General features: G+C 43.0%; 1 protein-coding gene across 1 annotated transcript in view; it reads right to left on the minus strand.

The window, feature by feature from the left end:
* Positions 1-14: 14 nt before the first annotated feature.
* LOC122447666 (GPI ethanolamine phosphate transferase 2-like) overlaps positions 15-21,212 on the minus strand; it is a 35,914-nt gene continuing 14,716 nt past the window's right edge. Inside the window, exons 2-4 of the mRNA XM_043478380.1 lie at positions 2,853-3,226; positions 1,800-2,005; positions 15-113 (exon numbers count right to left, since the gene is read on the minus strand). Of these exons, the coding sequence (XP_043334315.1) occupies positions 51-113; positions 1,800-2,005; positions 2,853-3,226 (643 nt within the window). The 3' untranslated portion in view covers positions 15-50. The remainder of the gene's footprint in view (positions 114-1,799; positions 2,006-2,852; positions 3,227-21,212) is intronic.

Genomic DNA, 21,212 nt, shown 5'->3' on the forward strand with positions numbered 1-21,212 from the left:
TTTTAGTGTGTGCCTTACCTGATCCTATCAAATTCCAGGGCTGTAAAATCCTAACTCCAGGATGGAGTTCCTGTATACCAGTTCCTCACTGGTGAAGAATGAGGAGCAAGAACCTACAAGGACCCAACACAAAACACTGGTTTGGTGAAATGAAACAAACTGGAGACAGGAGGACCACAGTGGTCAGTGTGCAGGACTGAACAGAGCCTAGAGCAGGCATGCTCACATGCTTTTTCTTACAAACTGCCCAGATTCCTAATAACACTTTTCCTATCAAAATGACGGAGGAGTGAGTTCCTTCCACACTTCTGCTGATAGGACAGACAGAGAATCAGTGATCCTGATGGTCTTGAGCCTGGATGCCTTTCTTCTAGCTTCCACAGGACTGTTCAGCAGAATGACTCAGCTCACTGAGAAGTTGTTCCCGAGCAACCTGACTACAGGGGGCCTCTGCCACTGCCCATCACTCTCTTCATGGTCTCCTCCTCAATTTCCTCCGTAGCACTAACCACTTACTGAAACTGTTCTGACTATTTATTTGTATACTTACATATTTTCTGTCCCCTCAATTAGAAAGTAAGCTTCATGAGTATAGGATAGTTGTTGTCTTGTTCTTCACTGAATCCCTCTTATCTAGAACAGCATGCGATACATAGCAGATGCTCAATAAATACTGCTGAATGAAGGACAAACCACTTCCAAAAGTGGCAGAGAGAGTGGGACACTCAAGAAAAAGAGTCTTTTATTAAGATGCAGCATTAACTCCTTCAACCCCAGACTGTTTTACTCATCCAGGAGTCATTTCTTACTAATGCTGCCCCCAAGCTTTAAATCAAAAAGTGACTCCTTCTCAACAAATAATAAGGTGTCACATGATCATCCACAGATGTAAAGCTCAGCTAGAGACTTCTACACCATACTGGCCTGCAGTATATTCACAAACTTTTAAGTGCCTGTCCTTTTCTGATCCCACGTCTTTACTCATCCTTCAGATCCAAGCATGAATGTAATTTCTTCAGACAGGCTTTTCTGAACCACCCCAATCTAAACTGAGCCCCTAGCTGGCACTGAACATCACACCCTGTTCTTTTTGATTATGCATTAATCACGTTTTGTAATTGCACATTTACTTATATGTTCATTTCTTTAAAGGCTAGGCCTCTCATTACAGACTGAAAGTTCCATGAAGGCAGAGATGGTATTTTAAGAAAAAAAGTTTTTGAGCCAATAAAGCTTTACTCTTTTCTTTCTCCATAGTTCTTGAGTAAAGTCTCGCCCACTAGGCTGAACACCTGAAGGTGGTTTATACAGTAAAAACAAATATATCTGCTGAGAACAGAGCATGTTGATTTGGTCACTGTATATACTAAAATATTGGATGAGTCATTTAACTTATTTGAGTTTGCTTCCTCATCCATAAAATCAAGAGGTTGAACTAGATAACCCTAGAGGCTCCTCTCAGAATTCTAATTGACTCACTGATAATTAAAAACAGCAGGATAGCAAAGAAGATGGTATTTCCTGGATTAGACTGGCTGAGAAGATCTGGCTCTAAATCCCTTATGCTTCCCATGAAGCATGAGCTCTGGCTACCTGACAGAGGGCATAAATCATGAGTCTCAGTTCCAGTCTATCTGGAAGGCTTCTTCAGCATTCTACTGCCCCAGCCAGGAAGACAGCACCAAAGTAGTTTCCACTTAGCTAAAACTGGGACTCCAAGTAAAAGACAATAGAACATTCTTCTAAAGCTATGAAAGAGCCCAACCATGATCTATAATATATTAAGTCAAACTGTTTACCTTGATTCGAGGCATAGTAACTGTTGGTGGCTTTGCTTCAGCCACAAAACTGAGAGATGATCCCCTTTCCACAAGATAAGTTGTGTAGGGCATAAATTTCACACCCTTTGACCCAAACACAAAATCATCTCTCAAGGCGTCTATCAGCATAATAACAACTTTACTGAAGAGAGGTGGTGGAAGCTCGGTCCAGTTGGAACTGGCTCCTAAAGTGTTTGAAAAAGAAAAAGGAAATTGAATTTTAAACTCTTTTTTAGTATCCAGGAACTTTATAATCTGGTTTCTCCCTACATCTCCAGCACATACTCTGTCACATCTACACATCCTGACCCAAAGGAAAGGGCCTGTTCTTGGGAAACAACGCTGGGGTCAGACGGTGGGTAACAAGTAAGCCCAGGGGCCCCCGTATTAAGGAGAGAACTATCCTTAGCATTGTGGGGTGTACTGACACTGGGGAGTTCCTTCTTGCGAGTCCTACAATGGGATATCAGGGAGCTTGATACAAAACAGCGCTGCAGGAAACGGATGAGTGAGCATTTACAAACTGTCTTTCCATAGTTACCAGCTAGTATTGTGTGGATTTGGTCCAAAACGCGAGTTCTTTTACCTAATATTTATTGCTGGGTATATTATATATTATTGAGGGTTCTACGCAGGGAGGTCTTCACTGGAAAAAACGGGCCCCTGGACGAATGCCACAGAAGAAAACACGAGAGGTCGCAGGAATCTTACCTGCTGTGTCTTACTGAGCAAAAAGGATGCCTGGAACAGGGAGTGGCCCAAACATCTGCTCAGGGAAGGGGGCTGGGGCTCACTGGATGAGTACAGCTGGGGAGAATCTTACTTTCTACGGGTACAGAGAGCTTCCTTGGCGGTGATCAGGGGCGGAGATCTTAGTGGGGCTGGTAGTGGTGCTGGCCACAAAGTTGCTGGATACAGAAAAGGAGGCTGCAGCGGCAGGAAGGGGCTCCTAGGAGGTTGGGATCAGAATGGAAGAGACCCCCCGGGAGTGCCGGGAGCAGAACCGCTGCGGGGAGGGTGGCGCAGTCGTACCAGCAGAGGGTTCGGGCGCCGGGGACTCTGCTTGCCGCTCCGCTCCGGAAAAGACGGGAGTCGGGAAGAAGCCCCGGAGGAAGAGCGCGACGCCGAGCACCTCGATCACGACGCAGCCGGCAGCGAAGGTCCCGGAGCCCAGCCGCATCGTGCCCACCCTCCGCGCCGAGATCCGGATTCCCGGACACCGGGTCACTTCTCGCCTAGGAGGAGAGGCTCTCGCCTCCACCGCCGCCGAGTAGGCGGGAGCCGTAGCACCCGACAGACTAGCTGCGTCCTTTCCGCGTCCGCCGTCGCGCCGGAAATACGCATCAAGAGTCAGCCGCTTCCGGAGAGGCGACCCCGGGCTCCAACTGTACTTCCGGTGCACCTGCCTATAAGGCCCCGCCCCTCGGCCGTTTTATACGCTTTGAGCCGCTCCAGGTTGATGCTGTGAAAGAGCTGCACTCAGCGTGTCAGCAAATGGGGAGAACTCAGCAGTGCCCACAGCGTTGGAAAAGGTCAGTTTTCATTCAAGAAGGGCTATGCCAAGGAATGTTCAAACTGCCGCACAGTTGCCCTCATTTCACATGCTAGCAAGGTAATGCTCAAAAATCCTTCAAGCTAGGCTTCAACAGTATGTGAACCGAGAATTTCCAGATGTACAAGCTGGATTTGGAGAAGGCAGAGGAACCATAGATAACATTGCTAACACCCGTTGGATCATAGAAAAAGCAAGGGAAAACATCTGCTTCACTGACTATGCTAAAGCCTTTGACTGTGTGGAGGAAACAAACTGTGGAAAATTCTTAAAGAGATGGGATTATCAGACCACCTTACCTGCTTCCTGAGAAATCTGTATGCAAGTAAAGAAGCAACAGTTAGAACCGGACATGAAACAATGAACTGGTTCCAAATTGGGAAAGTGCAGTTCAGTTCAGTCGCTCAGTCATGTCTGAGTCTTTGTGACCCCATGGACTGCAGCATGCCAGGCTTTCCTGTCCATCACCAACTCCCAGAGCTTGCTTAAACTCATGTCCATTGAGTCGGTGATGCCATCCAACCATCTCATCCTCTGTCATCCTCTTCTCCTCCTGCCTTCAGTCTTTCCCAGCATCAGGGACTTTTCCAGTGAGTCATTTCTTAGCATCTGGTGGCCAAAGTATTGGAGCTTCAGCTTCAGGATCAGTCCTTCCAAAGAATATTCAGAGTTGATTTCCTTTAGGATTGACTGATTTGATCTCCTTATAGTCCAAGGGACTCTCAAGAGTCTTCAACACCACAGTTCAAAAGCATCAATTCTTTGGTGCTCAGCTTTCTTTATAGTCCAACTCTCACATTCATACATGATTACTGGAAATACCATAGCTTTGACTAGATGGACCTTTGTTGGCAAAGTAATGTCTCTACTTTCAATGAGACATCAATGACGTCTAGATTTGTCATAGCTTTTCTTCCAAGGAGAAAGTGTCTTTTGCCCCTCCTATTGTTTTGTTGGGGTTTCTCCATTGCCCTTGGATGTGGGGTATCTTTTTTTTTGGTGGGATCCAACATTCTCCTGTCAATGGTGGTTCAGCCGTGAGTTGCAATTTTGGAGTTCTCCCAGGAGATGGGCTCACGTCTTTCTACTCTGTCATCTTTATATCATGCCATATCGGGAAAGGAGGACGTCAAGGCTGTATATTGTTGCCTGTTTATTTAACTTATATGTGGAGTACATCATGCGAAGTGCCGGGCTGGATGAAGCACAAGCTGGAATCAAGGTTTCTGGGAGAAATATCAATAATCTAAGATATGCAGATGACACCACCCTTATGGCAGGAAGTGCAGAAGAACTAAAGAGCCTCTTGATGAAGGTCAAAGAGGAGTGTGAAAAAGCTGACTTAAAACTCAATATTCAGAAAACTAAGATCCTGGCATCCCGTCCCATCACTTCATGGCAAACAGATGGGGGAAACAATGGAAACAGTGAGAAACTTAATTTTCTTAGGCTCCAAGATCACTGCAGATGGTGACTGCAGCCATGAAGTTAAAAGATGCTTGTTCTTTGGAAGAGAAGCTGTGAGAAATGTAGATAGCATATTAAAAAACAGAGACATTATTTTGCTAACAAAGATACATATGGTCAATGCTATGGTTTTCCCACTGGTCGTGTATGGATGTGAAAACTGGACAATAAAAAAGACTGAGTGCTGAAGAATGATGCCTTCAAACTGTGGTGTTGGAGAAGGCTCTTGAGAATCCCATAGACAGCAAGGAGATCAAGCCAGTCCCTTGGACAGCAAGGAGATCAAATCCTAAAAGAAACCAACCCTGAACATTCACTGGAAGGATTGATGCTGAAGCTGAAGTTACACTACTCTGGCCACCAATGCCAAGAACTGACTCATTGTAAAAGACCTTGATGCTGGGAAAGATTGAAGGTAGGAGGAGAAGGGGACGACAGAGGATGAGATGGTTGGATGGCATCACTGCCTCAATGGGGATGAATTTGAGCAAGTTCCAGGAGATAGTGAAGGATAGGAAAGCCTGGCGTGCTGCAGTCCATGGGGTCACAAAGAGCTACAGAGATGGCCAAGGGACATGCTGGCTTCTCTTAGCCAAGGGCCGTGTCTGTGGCAGGAGGTCCTGGGCAGTCACCCTCCATCTCAGATCAGGCAAGACTGGTAGGAGGCATGTCCAGCTCCACAGGCCCTCAATTTCCCGGCAGGCTGAGGAGTCTATCCCCAGACAAAACCAAGGCCCTTCTCCCTGAAGGCAACCCAGGGACCATTGTTTAAAGGAGCCTGTGTCTGATCACCTTCCTAGGAGCATACAGAGGCCACCACACATCCACCCCTGAGTGACCCACACATTACAGATGAGGCTGCCTGCCTCTGATGTTCCCATCCTGCAGGCTCCTGCCTGGCCCTCTTGAGATCCATCATTCCCAGAGTGCTGTGGCTACTGCCCCTTGGTCTCTTCCACCTCTGCCTGTCCATCTGTCTTCCCTGAATCAGGACACTGCTCCTCCCCACAATGCTCCTGGATTCCCGCCTTGGAGCTTGCCCCTGTGAACTGTGTTGACCATCAGCATTTGTCACCCCAAAGAGGCCCCTAGGAAGATGAATGAACCTCGTGTACAGGTGGGTCACTGCCGAGCTGTCTGGTTTGAGATGAGGTCACTTGATGAGCCATGTTCAGTGTCTGTGTGTGTGTGTGTGTGTGTGTGTGTGTGTGTGTGTGTGTGTGTGTGTGTGAGGGGTCTTCACAAGGTGAAGTTTGGACACAGACACATGGCGGACAAAGTGATGTGACAGCAGCAGTGGAGATGGGGTGATGGAACCCCAGGAGCTGGGAGGGTCATGGAACTGACCATCCTTAGAACCTGCAGGAAGAGTGGGCCCCTTACACTTTTGACTTCAGGCTCCAGGACTAAGAGTAAGTGTGTCTGTCATGTTCCAGCCCCTCATCTAGTATGATGTGGGGTCCTGGGGTGGGAGAGTGGGTCCTGTGCTTCTTGAAATCCGGGATCATCTCTGGCTGCCTCCTCTCTGAGCACAAGCCCCACTCTTCCTTGGGGAGAGAAACCTGGGACCCAGAATTCCTGCACCTTGCACATCCCTGTCATTGCCATCTGCCCCTGTCAGCCCCATCCCCAGGGCATTCCAGGCCCCATCCAGGAGCCACACTGGGAGAGGCTGTAGGCCAACCCCTATCCCACCCCCTGGACTTGAGTGCAGTCACCTGAGAATTGATTTACCAGTCCCCACATGCACCCCCATATCACAGGAAAGGTCATAGTTCCTAGTTCGGGGATGTTGAGTGTGGTCCTTGAATCTGGATAAAGAAAACCCTTCCCAAGAGACAAGGGCACAGCTGGACCAGGACGTCAATACTGCTCCCTCCCATCCTCCATGGAGTGAGGTCAGAGCCCCAGTGACACCCAGGAAAGGATGTGACAGCCAGAGGAGTAGAACATCCTTGGATTGGGGCCCAGTCACCAACTCACTCCCCCAGAGAGATCAGTGTTTTCACCAGAGCCTCAAGATGCGACTGTTCCCCCAGCAACATCTAGGCTCAGGGAACCAGCCAGAAGGAAACCCTATTCCAGTGTATCTGATGTTTATAGGCCCAGCCTTGGGGTGGGGGGATAGTGCAGCTTGAAGGAAGATGGATGTGCTCCAGTTCTGGACACTTGCTGTCCAAGCCCATGCATTGCTGTCCCTGCCCCACGCCCAGCCCCCATCCATCTGTGACACTGTCCACCCCTGACCCTGGCTATCATTGTCCTCATCCATCCCTGACCCTGTCCATCAATGTCCCCGTCCATCCCTGACCTTGTCCATCCTTGTCCACATCCATCCCTGCCCCCATCCATCCCTGACCCCGTCCATCCTTGTCCACATCCATCCCTGCCCTCCTCCATCCTTGTCTGTTCCATCTCTCTATGGCCTTGTTCCCCTCAGGAAACCCTCTAGGCTCCAAATGTCCACTTTTCCACCTCAACTGCATCCCTCTGTCCAATTAAATTTGTAGGATTCTTGCCCCAGTGAAGACAGGGCAAATGCCCCACATGGGCGTTTTAGCGTTTATAGACTTGGCTTCCCTTCTCTTCTGGGCTGGGGTCTGGCTGGATCTGATTTGGTTTCCAGCTGCCCTGGGGGTGAAACCAGGCGCCTCCTCACCACAGTCATCCCTAGCTCCACACCTCTTCACACTCTCTGGCTCTTGGACAGTCTTGCACACTGACTGCAAGCTGCCTGAGCAGTCAGGGGCAGGCTAACTCCTCTCCTTGGCCGATCAGGAGTCCTACCTACATCACCAGGCAAAACTGGCTGAACCAACAAAGAACAGATCGGAAGCCTTCCAGGCTTTAAATAATCAGAGGAACTGCTCTTTTCCCTGCCAGAGCTGAGACTGAACTCATTTTTCTAGAGACACCGTGTAGTAGGGGACATTAGCTGGGGGAATCCCACCACAATTTCCTAATCCAGGAGGTTCTCTTCTCCCCTGCAGGGTATATGACTCTTCTCCACAGCCAAGAAATACCATTCTGCTGTCACCACTGGCAGACAGCAGCATGCCAGTCTAGGAGATGCTCTTTGTCCCATGCACTGGAGAATCCCTTCCCTAGAGGTGCAAAGGTACTAAGCCTGGGGAAGCTCCTCCAGCTCCCTCAAATTGCATTGGCTGAGACCAGTGGCAGCCTCGTGTCACAAGCTAAGAGAAGCAGAAGACAGCTTTGAAAATTAGTTATTGGAACCACAGACCATAGAATTTAGGCCAAGATAAATAGAGGACTGCAAGCTAAGACAAAATTTTAAAAGGATGCATGGCATCCTTAAAATATAGTCCATATGCCTGGGATACAATTTAAAAGATCACCCATTATACAGAGGATTGAAAGTTAACTTGAATGAGAATCAAAAATTAACTGATATGTAACAGTTTTTTTTAACTTTCTAGACTTGCTAGACAGCCTCCCTGGAGTAGGAAATGGCAACCCCCTCCAGTATTCTTGCTTGGAGAATCCTGATAGCTTACAGTGAATGGTGAATGGTTCCTCCAGATTCATGGTCTCTGAAGGAGATTTAACTCCAGGACCAAAGACAAGATCTCTGTCACTCAGAGCTTTGTGTGCAAAATTTTACTTAAAGTGACAGGACAGAGAAAGCTTCTGACATAGACAACAGAAGGGGATAGAAAGGGTAACTGCCTCCCTAGTTTAAGCGGGGGCCTTATCTACTTCTCAATTAGCTGCTGAGAATAGATAAAAAGAATACCTCAAGGTTGTAAGAGTTCCACCAGACCCTTTCCCGAGGCATACATCCTGAGATAACTTTGGCATAAGAGTAGTCAGGGAGAGTGTGTTCTGGGCAACCTCTCTGGGCAAGATCCACTGTTGCTGTGTAGTCAGGGGTACAAGTCTTGAGAAACAGGTTCCCAGGCAAGATCTGTTACAATTATAATCATTAACATAGAGCCTAAGAACAGCGATTCCATGAGTAAGACATTGTGCTGTGTGACCATTACTTTCAGACCTAAAGAAAGGCCAGTTCTAGGGCAAGATACATTGTTGCACAGGGCTTAAGGAAAGCTGAGGGGGAATGTTCACCCCCTCCTTAAAGGGCCTTGGACAGCCTGCCTAAGCTTTAACTCTTTCAGTCCCACGGACAGAGGCGCCTTGGAGGGCTACAGTCCATGGGGTCCCAAAGAGTCAGACATGCTGGGAGCAGCTTAGCCCAGCGCAGCACAGACAGGCCCGAGAACAGAGTGGAGGCGACAGAGGGCGCAGTCAGTGAGCTCTGCCTACCTGCTCCAGCCTGAGCAGAAAAGGAAACTAGACTGAAAAACACATAAATAAACAAGCTGCAAAGGCAATGATAACAGAGAATCTGACCTTCCTGTCGTCAAAGTAGACGGAGAGGGGCTGCAAGAGTTTTCAAAAAACAATGGCTGAAAGCTTCCCAAATTTGATGAAGGATATAAATTCACAAGTGCAAAAAACATAAAGGTATAACATGGAGAATCACAAGAAATCTACATATTAAATAAATAAAACTATAATTAAAGAGTGAGTTCAGCAAGGTCACATGATACAGATCAAGACATAAAAATCAATAGCAGTGAGCATGTAGAAAATCAAAATTAGAAATGTAATATCATTTATTATTAACATCAGAAAATAAATGAAAGACTTAGGTAGTCTTTAACAGGCTTTAGTTTTAAGTAGAATGATTTCTCCTACTTTATTCATAACCTTAGCAAACATGTACAGGATCTATATACTGAGTTACAAAATTCTGATGAAAGAAATCAAAGATGTAAATAAATGGAAAGATTCACTGTTTTTATCATGTACTGGAAGATTAAACATAATAAAGATAGTTGTATCCAAATTGGTTTATAGGTTTAATGTAATTTCTATTGAGTTAAAGTAAAAGAAAAACTTGTATAAATATAGATAAGTTTATTCTAAAGTTCATATTGCAAAAAAATTAATTAACAGAAACTTTCAACTAAATAGGATTAGGAGATCAGAAGGGGAGGCTCTCATTCCCTGTGACAACAGCAGAGTCTTACTGGAGGGAAATTCTCCTCCTTCCTGGAATGACTCATCCAATGAAAAGCCATGGACTTTTTGTATACTGAGGCTTCCCAGGTGGCACAGTGGTAAAGAATCCGCCTGCCAATGTAGGAGACACAGGAGACGCTGGTTCAATCCCTGGGTAGGAAAAGTCCCCTGGAGAAGGAAATAGCAACCCTTTCTAGTATTCTTGCCTGGAAAATCCCATGGACAGAGGAGCCTGGCAAGCTACAGTCCACAGGGCTGCAAAGAGTCAGAAATGACTGAATGAGTGTTTACTACAGCCCTCCCCACTTCCTTTTTCCCTCTGAAAAGCATTCTCCTTCCCTTGCCAGGCAGACACTGGCCATAGACGCAGACCCAAACTACAATACTCTGCTGATCCCAAATAAACTCATCTTTGCCGGAGGAATATCTGTTGAACTGTTTACTTCCGGTCTACAAAATATAAATAGACAACTAGCCCTAGAACAGCTAAAATAATCATGAAAAAGAACAAAGAGGTAGGAATCCTCCTACTGAACATTAAGCCCTAATAGCGAGTTACAGTAATGAGGACTGCATGCTATTGGTGGAGGTCTAGTCACATAGATCAGTGGAATAGAATAGAGAGTCCAAAAGTAGATTCACACAAATTTGTTGAACTGATATTTTACAAATGTGAAAAAATAATTCATTGGAGAAAGGAGAACATTTCAATGAATGGTGCTGGGGCGGTTGGAGATCCACAGGCAGAAACATAAACCTCAACCTGAGTCTCATACTTCACATAAAAATTCACTCAAAATACATCAGATATGGAAATATAAAATGTAAAACTATTAAAATTTTATTAAAAAATAGGAGAAAAATCTTCAGATCTAGGACTAAGCAAATGATTCTTTTTTTTTTGTTTGTTTGTTTTTTGGTTTTTTTTAAATTTTTATTTATTTATTTATTTTTTTTGTCATACATTGATATGAATCAGCCATAGATTTACACGTATTCCCCATCCCAATCCCCCCTCACACCTCCCTCTCCACCCGATTCCTCTGGGTCTTCCCAGTGCACAAGGCCCAAGCACTTGTCTCATGCATCCCACCTGGGCTGGTGATCTGTTTCACCATAGAGAGAATACATGCTGTTCTTTTGAAATATCCCACCCTCACATTCTCCCACAGAGTTCGAAAGTCTGTTCTGTATTTCTGTGTCTCTTTTTCTGTTTTGCATATAGGGTTATCATTACCATCTTTCTAAATTCCATATATATGTGTTAGTATGCTGTAATGTTCTTTATCTTTCTGGCTTACTTCACTCTGTATAAGGGGCTCCAGTTTCATCCATCTCATTAGGACTGATTCAAATGAATTCTTTTTAATGGCTGAGTAATATTCCATGGTGTATATGTACCACAGCTTCCTTATCCATTCATCTGCTGATGGGCATCTAGGTTGCTTCCATGTCCTGGCTATTATAAACAGTGCTGCGATGAACATTGGGGTGCACGTGTCTCTTTCAGATCTGGTTTCCTCAGTGTGTATGCCCAGAAGTGGGATTGCTGGTCATATGGCAGTTCTATTTCCAGTTTTTTAAGAAATCTCCACACTGTTCTCCATAGTGGCTGTACTAGTTTGCATTCCCACCAACAGTGTAAGAGGGTTCCCTTTTCTCCACACCCTCTCCAGCATTTATTGCTTGTAGACTTTTTGGATAGCAGCCATCCTGACTGGCGTGTAATGGTACCTCATTGTGGTTTTGATTTGCATTTCTCTAATAATGAGTGACGTTGAGCATCTTTTCATGTGTTTGTTAGCCATCTGTATGTCTTCTTTGGAGAAATGTCTGTTTAGTTCTTTGGCCCATTTTTTGATTGGGTCATTTTATTTTTCTGGAATTGAGCTTTCAGGAGTTGCTGTATTATTTTTGAGATTATCCTTGTCTGTTTTTCATTGCTATTATTTTCTCCCAATCTTGAGGCTGTCTTTTCACCTACTTATGTTTTCCTTGTAGAGTGCCAAGCTTTTAAGTTTCCATTGGTCCCATTGTTTAGTTTTGCTTTTATTTCCAATATTCTGGGAGGTGGGTCATAGAGGATCTTGCTGTGGTTTATGTCGGAGAGTGTTTTGCCTATGTTCTCCTCTAGGAGTTTATAGTTTCTGGTCTTACATTTAGATCTTTAATCCATTTTGAGTTTATTTTTGTGTATGGTGTTAGAAAGTGTTCTAGTTTCATTCTTTTACAAGTGGTTGACCAGTTTTCCCAGCACCACTTGTTAAAGAGGTTGTCTTTTTTCCCATTGTATATCCTTGCCTCCTTTGTCAAAGATAAGGTGTCCATAGGTTCGTGGATTTATCTCTGGGCTTTCTATTCTGTTCCATTGATCTATATTTCTGTCTTTGTGCCAGTACCACACTGTCTTGATGACTGTGGCTTTGTAGTAGAGTCTGAAGTCAGGCAGGTTGATTTCTCCAGTTCCATTCTTCTTTCTCAAGATTACTTTGGCTATTTGAGGTTTTTTGTATTTCCATACAAATTGTGAAATTCTTTGGTCTAGTTCTGTGAAAAATACCGTTGGTAACTTGATAGGGATTGCATTGAATCTATAGATTGCTTTAGGTAGAATAGCCATTTTGACAATATTGATTCTTCCAATCCATGAACACGGTATGTTTTTCCATCTGTTTGTGTCCTCTTTGATTTCTTTCATCAGTGTTTTATAGTTTTCTATGTATAGGTCTTTTGTTTCTTTAGGTAGATATACTCCTAAGTATTTTATTCTTTTTGTTGCAATGGTGAATGGTATTGTTTCCTTAATTTCTCTTTCTGTTTTTTCATTGTTGGTATATAGGAATGCAGAGATTTTCTGTTGTAATTTTATATTCCTGCAACTTTACTATATTTCACTTGATTAGCTCTCGTATTTTCTGTAGGAGTCTTTAGGGTTTTCTATGTAGAGGATCATGTCATCTGCAAACGTGAGAGTTTTCACTTCTTCTTTTCTATTGGATTCCTTTTATTTATTTTTCTGCTCTAATTGCTGTGGCCAACACTTCCAAAACTATGTTGAATAGCAGTGCTGAGAGTGGGCACCCTTGTCTTGTTCCTGATTTAAGGGAAATGCTTTCAATTTTTCACCATTGAGGATAATGTTTGCTGTGGGTTTGTCATATATAGCTTTTATTATGTTGAGGTATGTTCCTTCTATGCCTGCTTTTTGGAGAGTTTTAATCATAAATGAGTGTTGAATTTTGTCAAAGGCTTTCTCTGCATCTATTGAGATAATCATATGATTTTTATCTTTTAATTTGTTAATGTGGTGTATTACATTGATTGATTTGCAGATATTAAAAATCCTTGCATTTCTGGGATAAAGCCCCTTGGTCATGGTGTTATGATTTTTTAATTGTTGTGGATTCTGTTTGCTAGAATTTTGTTAAGGATTTTTGCATCATGTCTTCATCAGTGATCATTGGCCTGTACGTTTTTTTTTTGTGGCATCTTTGCTGGTTTTGGAATTAGGATATTGGGGCTCATAGAATGAGTTTGGAAGCTTACCATCCATCTTGAATTTTTTCTGCGAAGAGTTTGAGTTTAAGATAGGTGTTAGCTCTTCTCTAAATTTTTGGTATGAATTCAGCTGTTGCAGCCATCTGGTCCTGGGCTTTTGTTTGCTGGAAGTTTTTGATTACAGTTTCGATTTCCTTGCTTGTGATGGGTCTGTTAAGATCTTCTATTTCTTCCTGGTTCAGTTTTGGAAGGTTATACTTTTCTAAGAATTTGTCCATTTCATCCAAGTTGTCCATTTTATTGGCATAGAGCTGCTGGTAGTAGTCTCTTATGATCCTTTGTATTTCAGTGTTGCCTGTTGTGATCTCTCCATTTTCATTTCTAATTTTGTTAATTTGGTTCTTCTCTCTTTGTTTCTTAATGAGTCTTGCTAATGGCTTGTCAATTTTGTTTATTTTTTCAAAAAACCAGCTTTTAGCTTTGTTGATTTTTGCTATGTTCTCTTTAGTTTCTTTTGCATTTATTTCTGCCCTGATTTTTAAGATTTCTTTCCTTCTGCTAACCCTGGGGTTCTTCATTTCTTCCTTCTCTAATTGCTTTAGGTGTAGAGTTAGGTTATTTATTTGTTTTTTTTTCTTGTTTCTTGATGTAAGCCTGTAATGCTATGAACCTTCCCCTTAGCACTGCTTTTACAGTGTCCCATAGGTTTTGGGTTGTTGTGTTTTCATTTTCATTCATTTCTATACATATTTTGATTTCTTTTTTGATTTCTTCTATGATTTGTTGGTTATTCAGAAGCGTGTTATTTAGCCTCCATATGTTTGAATTTTTAACAATTTTTTTCCTGTAATTGAGATCTAATCTTACTGCACTGTGGTCAGAAAAGATGACTGGAATGATTTCAGTTTTTTTGAATTTTCCAAGACCAGATTTATGGCCCAGGATGTGATCTATTCTGGAGAAGGTTCCGTGTGCACTTGAGAAAAAGGTGAAGTTGATTGTTTTGGGGTGAAATGTCCTATAGATATCAATTAGGTCTAGCTGGTCCATTGTGTCATTTAAGGTTTGTGTTTCCTTGTTAATTTTCTGTTTAGTTGATCTATCCATAGTTGTGAGTGGGGTATTAAAGTCTCCCACTATTATTGTGTTACTATTAATTTCCTCTTTCATACTCGTTAGTGTTTGCCGTACATATTGCGGTGCTCCTATGTTGGGTGCATATATATTTATAATTGTTATATCTTCTTCTTGGATTGATCCTTTGATCATTATGTAGTGTCCTTCTTTGTCTCTTTTCACATCCTTTATTTGAAAGTCTATTTTATCTGATATGAGTATTGTGACTCCTGCTTTCTTTTGGTCTCCGTTTGCGTGAAATATTTTTTTCCAGCCCTTCACTTTTAGTCTGTATGTGTCTCTTGCTTTGAGGTGGGTCTCTTGTAGACAGCATATATAGGGGTCTTGTTTTTGTATCCATTCAGCCAATCTTTGTCTTTTGGTTGGGGCATTCAACCCATTTACATTTAGGGTAATTATTGATAGGTGTGGTCCCGTTGCCATTTACTTTGTTGTTTTGGGTTCACGTTTATACAACCTTTCTGCATTTCCTGTCTAGAGAAGATCCTTTAGCATTTGTTGAAGAGCTGGTTTGGTGGTGCTGAATTCTCTCAGCTTTTGCTTATCTGTAAAGCTTTTGAATTCTCCTTCATATCTGAATGAGATCCTTGCTGGATACAGTAATCTAGGTTGTAGGTTATTCTCTTTCATTACTTTCAGTATGTCCTGCCATTCCCTTCTGGCCTGGAGGGTTTCTATTGATAGATCAGCTGTTATCCTTATGGGGATCCCTTTGTGTGTTATTTGTTGTTTCTCCCTTGTTGCTTTTAATATTTGTTCTTTGTGTTTGATCTTTGTTAATTTGATTAATATGTGTCTTGGGGTGTTTCGCCTTGGGTTTATCCTGTTTGGGACTCTCTGGGCTTCTTGGACTTGGGTGGCTATTTCCTTCCCCATTTTAGGGAAGTTTTCAGCTATTATCTCCTCGAGTATTTTCTCATGGCCTTTCTTTTTGTCTTCTTCTTCTGGAACTCCTATGATTCGAATGTTGGGGCGTTTCACATTGTCCCAGAGGTCCCTGAGGTTGTCCTCATTTCTTTTGATCCTTTTTTCTTTTTTCCTCTCTGCTTCATTTATTTCCACCATTTTATCTTCTATCTCACTTATCCTATCTTCTGCTTCCGTTAGTCTACTCTTGGTTCCCTCCAAAGTGTTTTTGATCTCATTCATTGCATTATTCATTTTTAATTGACTCTTTTTTATTTCTTCTAGGTCTTTATTAAACATTTCTTGTATCTTTTCAATCTTTGTCTCCAGGCTATTTATCTGTAACTCCATTTTGTTTTCAAGATTTTGGATCATTTTTATTATCATTATTCTAAATTCTTTTTCAGGTAGATTCCCTATCTCCTCCTCTTTTGTTTGACTTGGTGGGCATTTTTCATGTTCCTTTACCTGTTGGGTATTTCTTTGCCTTTTCATCTTGTTTAGATTGCTGTGTCTGGAGTGGGCTTTCTGTATTCTGGAGGTCTGTGGTTCCTTTTTATTGTGGAGGATTTACCCCGTGGGTGGGGTTAGACGATTGGCTTGTCAAGGTTTCCTGGTTAGGGAAGCTTGCGTCAGTGTTCTGGTGCGTGGAACTTGATTTCTTCTCTTTGGAGAGCAATGGAGTGCCCAGTAATGAGTTTTGAGATGGGTCTATGTGTTAGGTGTGACCTTTGGCAGCCTGTATGTTGACGTTCAGGGCTATGTTCCTGCGTTGCTGGAGAATTTGCGTGGTATGTCTTGCTCTAAAACTTATTGGCTCTTGGGTGGTGGTTGGTTTCAGTGTAGGTATGGAGGCTTTTGGACAGTCACTTATTACTTAAAGTTCCATGTAGTCAGGAGTTTTCTGGTGTTCTCAGGTTTTGGGCTTAAGTCTCCTGCCTCTGGATTTCAGTTTTATTCTTTCTGTAGTCTCAGGACTTCTCCAACTATACAGCACTGATAAGAAAACTTCTAGGTTAATGGCGAAAAGATTCTCCCCCGTTAGGGACACCCAGAGAGGTTCACAGAGTTACATGAAGAAGAGGAGCATGAGGAGGGAGATAGAGATGAGCAGGAGGAGAAAAACGGGGACTCAAGAGGAGAGAGACAGATCTACGCAGCTGTCTGTTCCCAGAGTGTTCTCCGTAGCCCAGTCACCTACAAAGATTCACAGAATTGGATTGGGAAGAGAAGGGGAAAGGAGGAAATAGAGGTGTTCTGAGGTAGAAAACAGAGAGTCAAGATTGGGAGAGAATAATCTTCGGTTTAAAAATAGGGCTTCTCTTCTTTTTTTTTTTTGGTAAGGTTATAGTGCATTGAAAATGAAAATTAAGGAGTAGTAGAGGAGTACTAGAGGACTTTAAAAGAAATAAGAGAAAAAGAAAAATAGAAAATAGAAGAGAAAAAGGAAAGAAAAAAAAGAAGAAGAAAAAAGGGGAAAAAAAGGAAAAAGAAAAAAAGAAAGAAAAAAAAAATTTTTTTTTCCCCGAATTAAAAAAATCGTAAAAATCTATGGAAATGAAAGTTAAGGAGTAATGGGGGAGTAATAGGGGATTTTAATGGAAAATAAAAGAGAAAAAATAAAAAAGAAAAAAATAAAAAAAGGGAGAAAAAATAATAAAAAAGAAAAAAAAAAGAGAAAAAAGTAAAATTATATCTAGGAGTTTCTCTGGAGATGTTGCGGTCAGTGTGGGTTCGGCTCAGTTTCAGATGGCTCCTCGTTCCAGCTTACACTTCTCGATATCTACAGGCCCCTTCCGGTGTAGTCGGTGTTTTCTAGAGGGATTTTAATCTGTTGCACCGGTCCCTTCTGAGGCGGTTCCCTTTGTTTATTTGGCTTCTGTTTGCCGGTCTCTTCAGAGCCTCATTTCCGCCCTGACACAGGCGGGCGGAGGTGGACTCTTATTCAGGTAGCTAGTTCCGTCGCTCTGCGGGGCAGGGAGGGGCTTGCGCTGCCGGGAGTGGCTGGCGCTGTGGGCACAGGCTTGTGCCGCAGGGATGGGCTGGCGCTGCTGGGAGGGGCCGACGCCGCTTTCTCCGTCTGCGCTGCTCAGGCTCCCGGCTGTTCTATATGGAGCGCGCCCCGTGCTGCGCGAGGTTCCAGCCCTCGGGTGTTCCACAAAAGCGCGGAGCGAAAAGCTGCGCATGCTCTCTGTGCCTTCCCCGTCAGAGCGGTCCAGGCAGCCAGGGGCTTGGTGGGCGCACTCTCCCCAGGTGTGGCGTGCCCACTCCCTTCCACGGACCCAGTTTCAGTTTCCTCTGGCGCCAGTCGGGTGCGCGCGCCTTCCGCCCTCCGCGTCCCCAGCCCCAGTCCCCGCCCGCGCCGGTCGGGTGCCTGCGCCCTGTGTCTCGCTGCGACCTTCCCCTCCCCCCTGCCTCCTGCCTCCGGCGGGGCTGGGCCGGTCCGCAGCCTGCGAGCTCTTCTCTGGATTTTCTCGGTCTCTTTGTTCTGCGAACGGCCGGCAGTGTGTTCGGCCGGTTAATTTACTCTCTCCCCTTTGGTCTCCCACAGTTCAAGTTGGCAACTCACAGAAGCTCCCTCCGATTGTCCTCAGGGCACTCGGCCCGGACCCCACCCCAAGCAATGCCGCCTAAGATTCCCTTCCCTGGACGGATCTCCGTCCTTAGCTCTTTTGTCTCACTTTTAATCTTTTATATTTTGTCCTACCTCCTTTCGAAGATAATGGGCTGCTTTTCTGGGCTCCTGATGACCTCAGAAGTTGTTTTGCGAAGTTTGCTCTGCGTTCAGTTATTCTTTTGATGAATTTGTAGGAGAGAAAGTGGTCTCCCCGTCCTACTCCTCCGCCGTCTTGGCTCCTCTAGGCAAATGATTCTTACATTTGGCAATAATATTCCAATCCATGTAAGGAAAAATTGATAAAATGGACTTCATCAAAACTAAACATTTTTGCTCTGCAAAAGACCCGGTGAAAAGACAGGCTGGGAGAGAAAATTTGCTAATTAGAAACCCGAAAGTAGACAACTATCTGGAATATATAAAGAATTCCCAAAACTCAATAGTGAAAGAAACTGTTGTCCTACAATTTTTATCAAGTTAGCATATGCTTAAAAATAAACATGGCAGTAGGCCATTTTAAGGTAAAAGAAAATGAAATTTTTCCCTTAATTCTTTTAGACTTATGAATGATAAAGCAAAGATTATAGCCATAATGGGATTTATAACATATAAAGATATACTGCATGTGCCAAATAGAGCACAGAGATGGGAACAGAGTAAATAGACCCAAATGTTTTCAGTGTTTCTACATTAATATGAAATAGTATAATGCTAACTCTATTAGACTGAAAAGTTAAGGATATGAACTGTAAACCAGAAAAACCACTAAAAATTATGTAAATAATTATAGCTAAACATCCAATAGATTAATTAAAAGCCAGACATTTGCAGTATGGATTAAGGGGGGGGGGATCCTACATATAGGCATTGAACTTTAAAATAAAGATATAGAAATACTTGAATTAATGGATGGAAAAATATATGAGGGAAACAGCATAACAAAGCTGAAATGGCAATATCAGTATTGGGTAAGATAGTCTTCAAGAAAAAATACTATTGAACATAAATAAGGACATCATAATAATAAAATATTCCACTTTATTTTAAATAAAGATAAATATAAACATACTTCATCTCACACACAAGCAAAAGTAATGCTCAAAATTCTCCAAGCCAGGCTTCAACAGTACGTGAACTGTGAACTTCTAGATGTTCAAGCTGGATTTAGAAAAGGCAGAGGAACCAGAGATCAAATTGCCAACATCTGTTAGGTCATCAAAAAACCATCTATTTCTGCTTCACTGACTACACTAAAGCCTTTGACTATGCAGATCACAGCAAACTGTAGAAAATTCTTAAAGAGATGGGAATACCAGACCACCTGACCTGCCTCCTGAGAAATCTGTATGCAGGTCAAGAAGCAATAGTTAGAACAGTACATGGAACAACAGACCAGCTCCAAATTGGGAAAGGAGTATAACAAGGCTGTATACTGTCACCTTGCTTATCTAACTTACATGCAGAGTACATCATGTGAAATGCTGGGCTAGATGAAGCACAATCTGGAATCAAGATTACAGGGGAAAATATCAATAAAATAACCTCAGATATGCAAATGACACTACCCTTATGGCAGAAAGTGAAGAGGAGCTAAAGAGCCTCTAGATGAGGGTGAAAGAGGAGAGTGAAAAAGGTGGCTTAAAACTCAACATTCAAAAAACTAAGATCATGGCATCCAGTCCCATCACTTTATGGCAAATAGATGGGGAAACAGTGGAAACAATGAGAAACTTTATTCTTTTGGACTTCAAAATCACTGCAGATGGTGACTGCAGTCATGAAATTAAAAGATGCTTGCTCCTAGGAAGAAAAGTTATGACCAACCTAGATGGCATAATAAAAAGCAGAGACATTACTTTACTGACAAAGGTCCCTCTAGTCAAAGCTATGGTTTTTCCAGTAGTCATGTGTGGATGTGAGAGTTGGATCATAAAAAGAGCTGAGTGCCAAAGAATTGATGCTTTTGAACTGTGGTGTTGGAGAAGACTCTTGAGAGTCCCTTGGACTACAAGGAGATCAAATCACTTCATCCTAAAGGAAATCAGTCCTGAATATTCGTTGGAAGGACTGATACTGAAGCTGAAACTTCAATATTTTGGCCACCTGATGTGAAGAACTGACTCATTAGAAAAGATCCTGATGCTGGGAAAGATTGAAGGCGGGAGGAGAAGGGGACGACAGAGGATGAGATGGTTGGATGGCATCACCAACTCAATGGATATGAGTTTGAGCAAGCTCTGGGAGTTGGTGATGGACAGCAAGGCCTGGCTTGCTGCAGTCCATGGGGTCACAATGAGGTAGACACAACTGAGTGACTGAATTGAAATGATAAATATACAAAGCTGTAACAATCTTCAATACTCCTAAACACATAGCTTCAAAATTTAAGAATTAAAGAAGTAAAAGAAGAACTTGACAGAATTCCCTGGTGGTGCAAGGAAGAATCCACCTGCCAATGCAAGGACATAGGTTTAATTTCTGGTCTGGGAAAATTTCACTTGCTGTAGAGCAACTGGTCCTGTGTGCCACAACTACTGACCCCACGCTCTAGAGCCCACAAGCCATAATTACTGAAGCCCAGACACTTAGAGCCTGCACTCTAAGAAATTACCACACTGTGAAGCCCTCACACTGCAACAAGAGAAAGCCTGTGCAAAGCAACAAAGACCCAGTGCAGCCAAACAAACAAGCAAAATTTTTAAGAAATAAATAATTTTAAAAAGAAGTGGGAAATTCCCCAATAATGACTGAAAGTTATAAAACCTCTCTCTGAGCAATTGCTAGAACAATGAGAATAATATATATATACAAAGGAGCTTCCCAGGTGGTGCAGTGGTAAAGAATCCATCTGCCAATACAGGAGACACAAGAGGGATGGGTTCAATCCCTAGGTTGGGAAGATCCCCTGATATAGGAAATGGCAACCTACTCCAGTGTTCTTATCTGGAAAATTCTGTGCACAGAGGAGACTGGATAACAGTCTGTGGACACAAAGATTTGGACACAAAGAGTCAGATGCAAAGAGTCAGACATGACTGAGCACACATGCATGCATAGACATATATATTGAGGATTTAAAAGATGAATAACACTATTAAACAACTTAGCCTAATTGTTATTTATATTTAACTACACAGGAGAGCTACAGAATACATGTTCTTTCCAA

The sequence above is a fragment of the Cervus canadensis genome, chromosome 9 (assembly GCF_019320065.1).
Source record: "Cervus canadensis isolate Bull #8, Minnesota chromosome 9, ASM1932006v1, whole genome shotgun sequence".
NCBI classification, from domain to species: domain Eukaryota; kingdom Metazoa; phylum Chordata; class Mammalia; order Artiodactyla; family Cervidae; genus Cervus; species Cervus canadensis.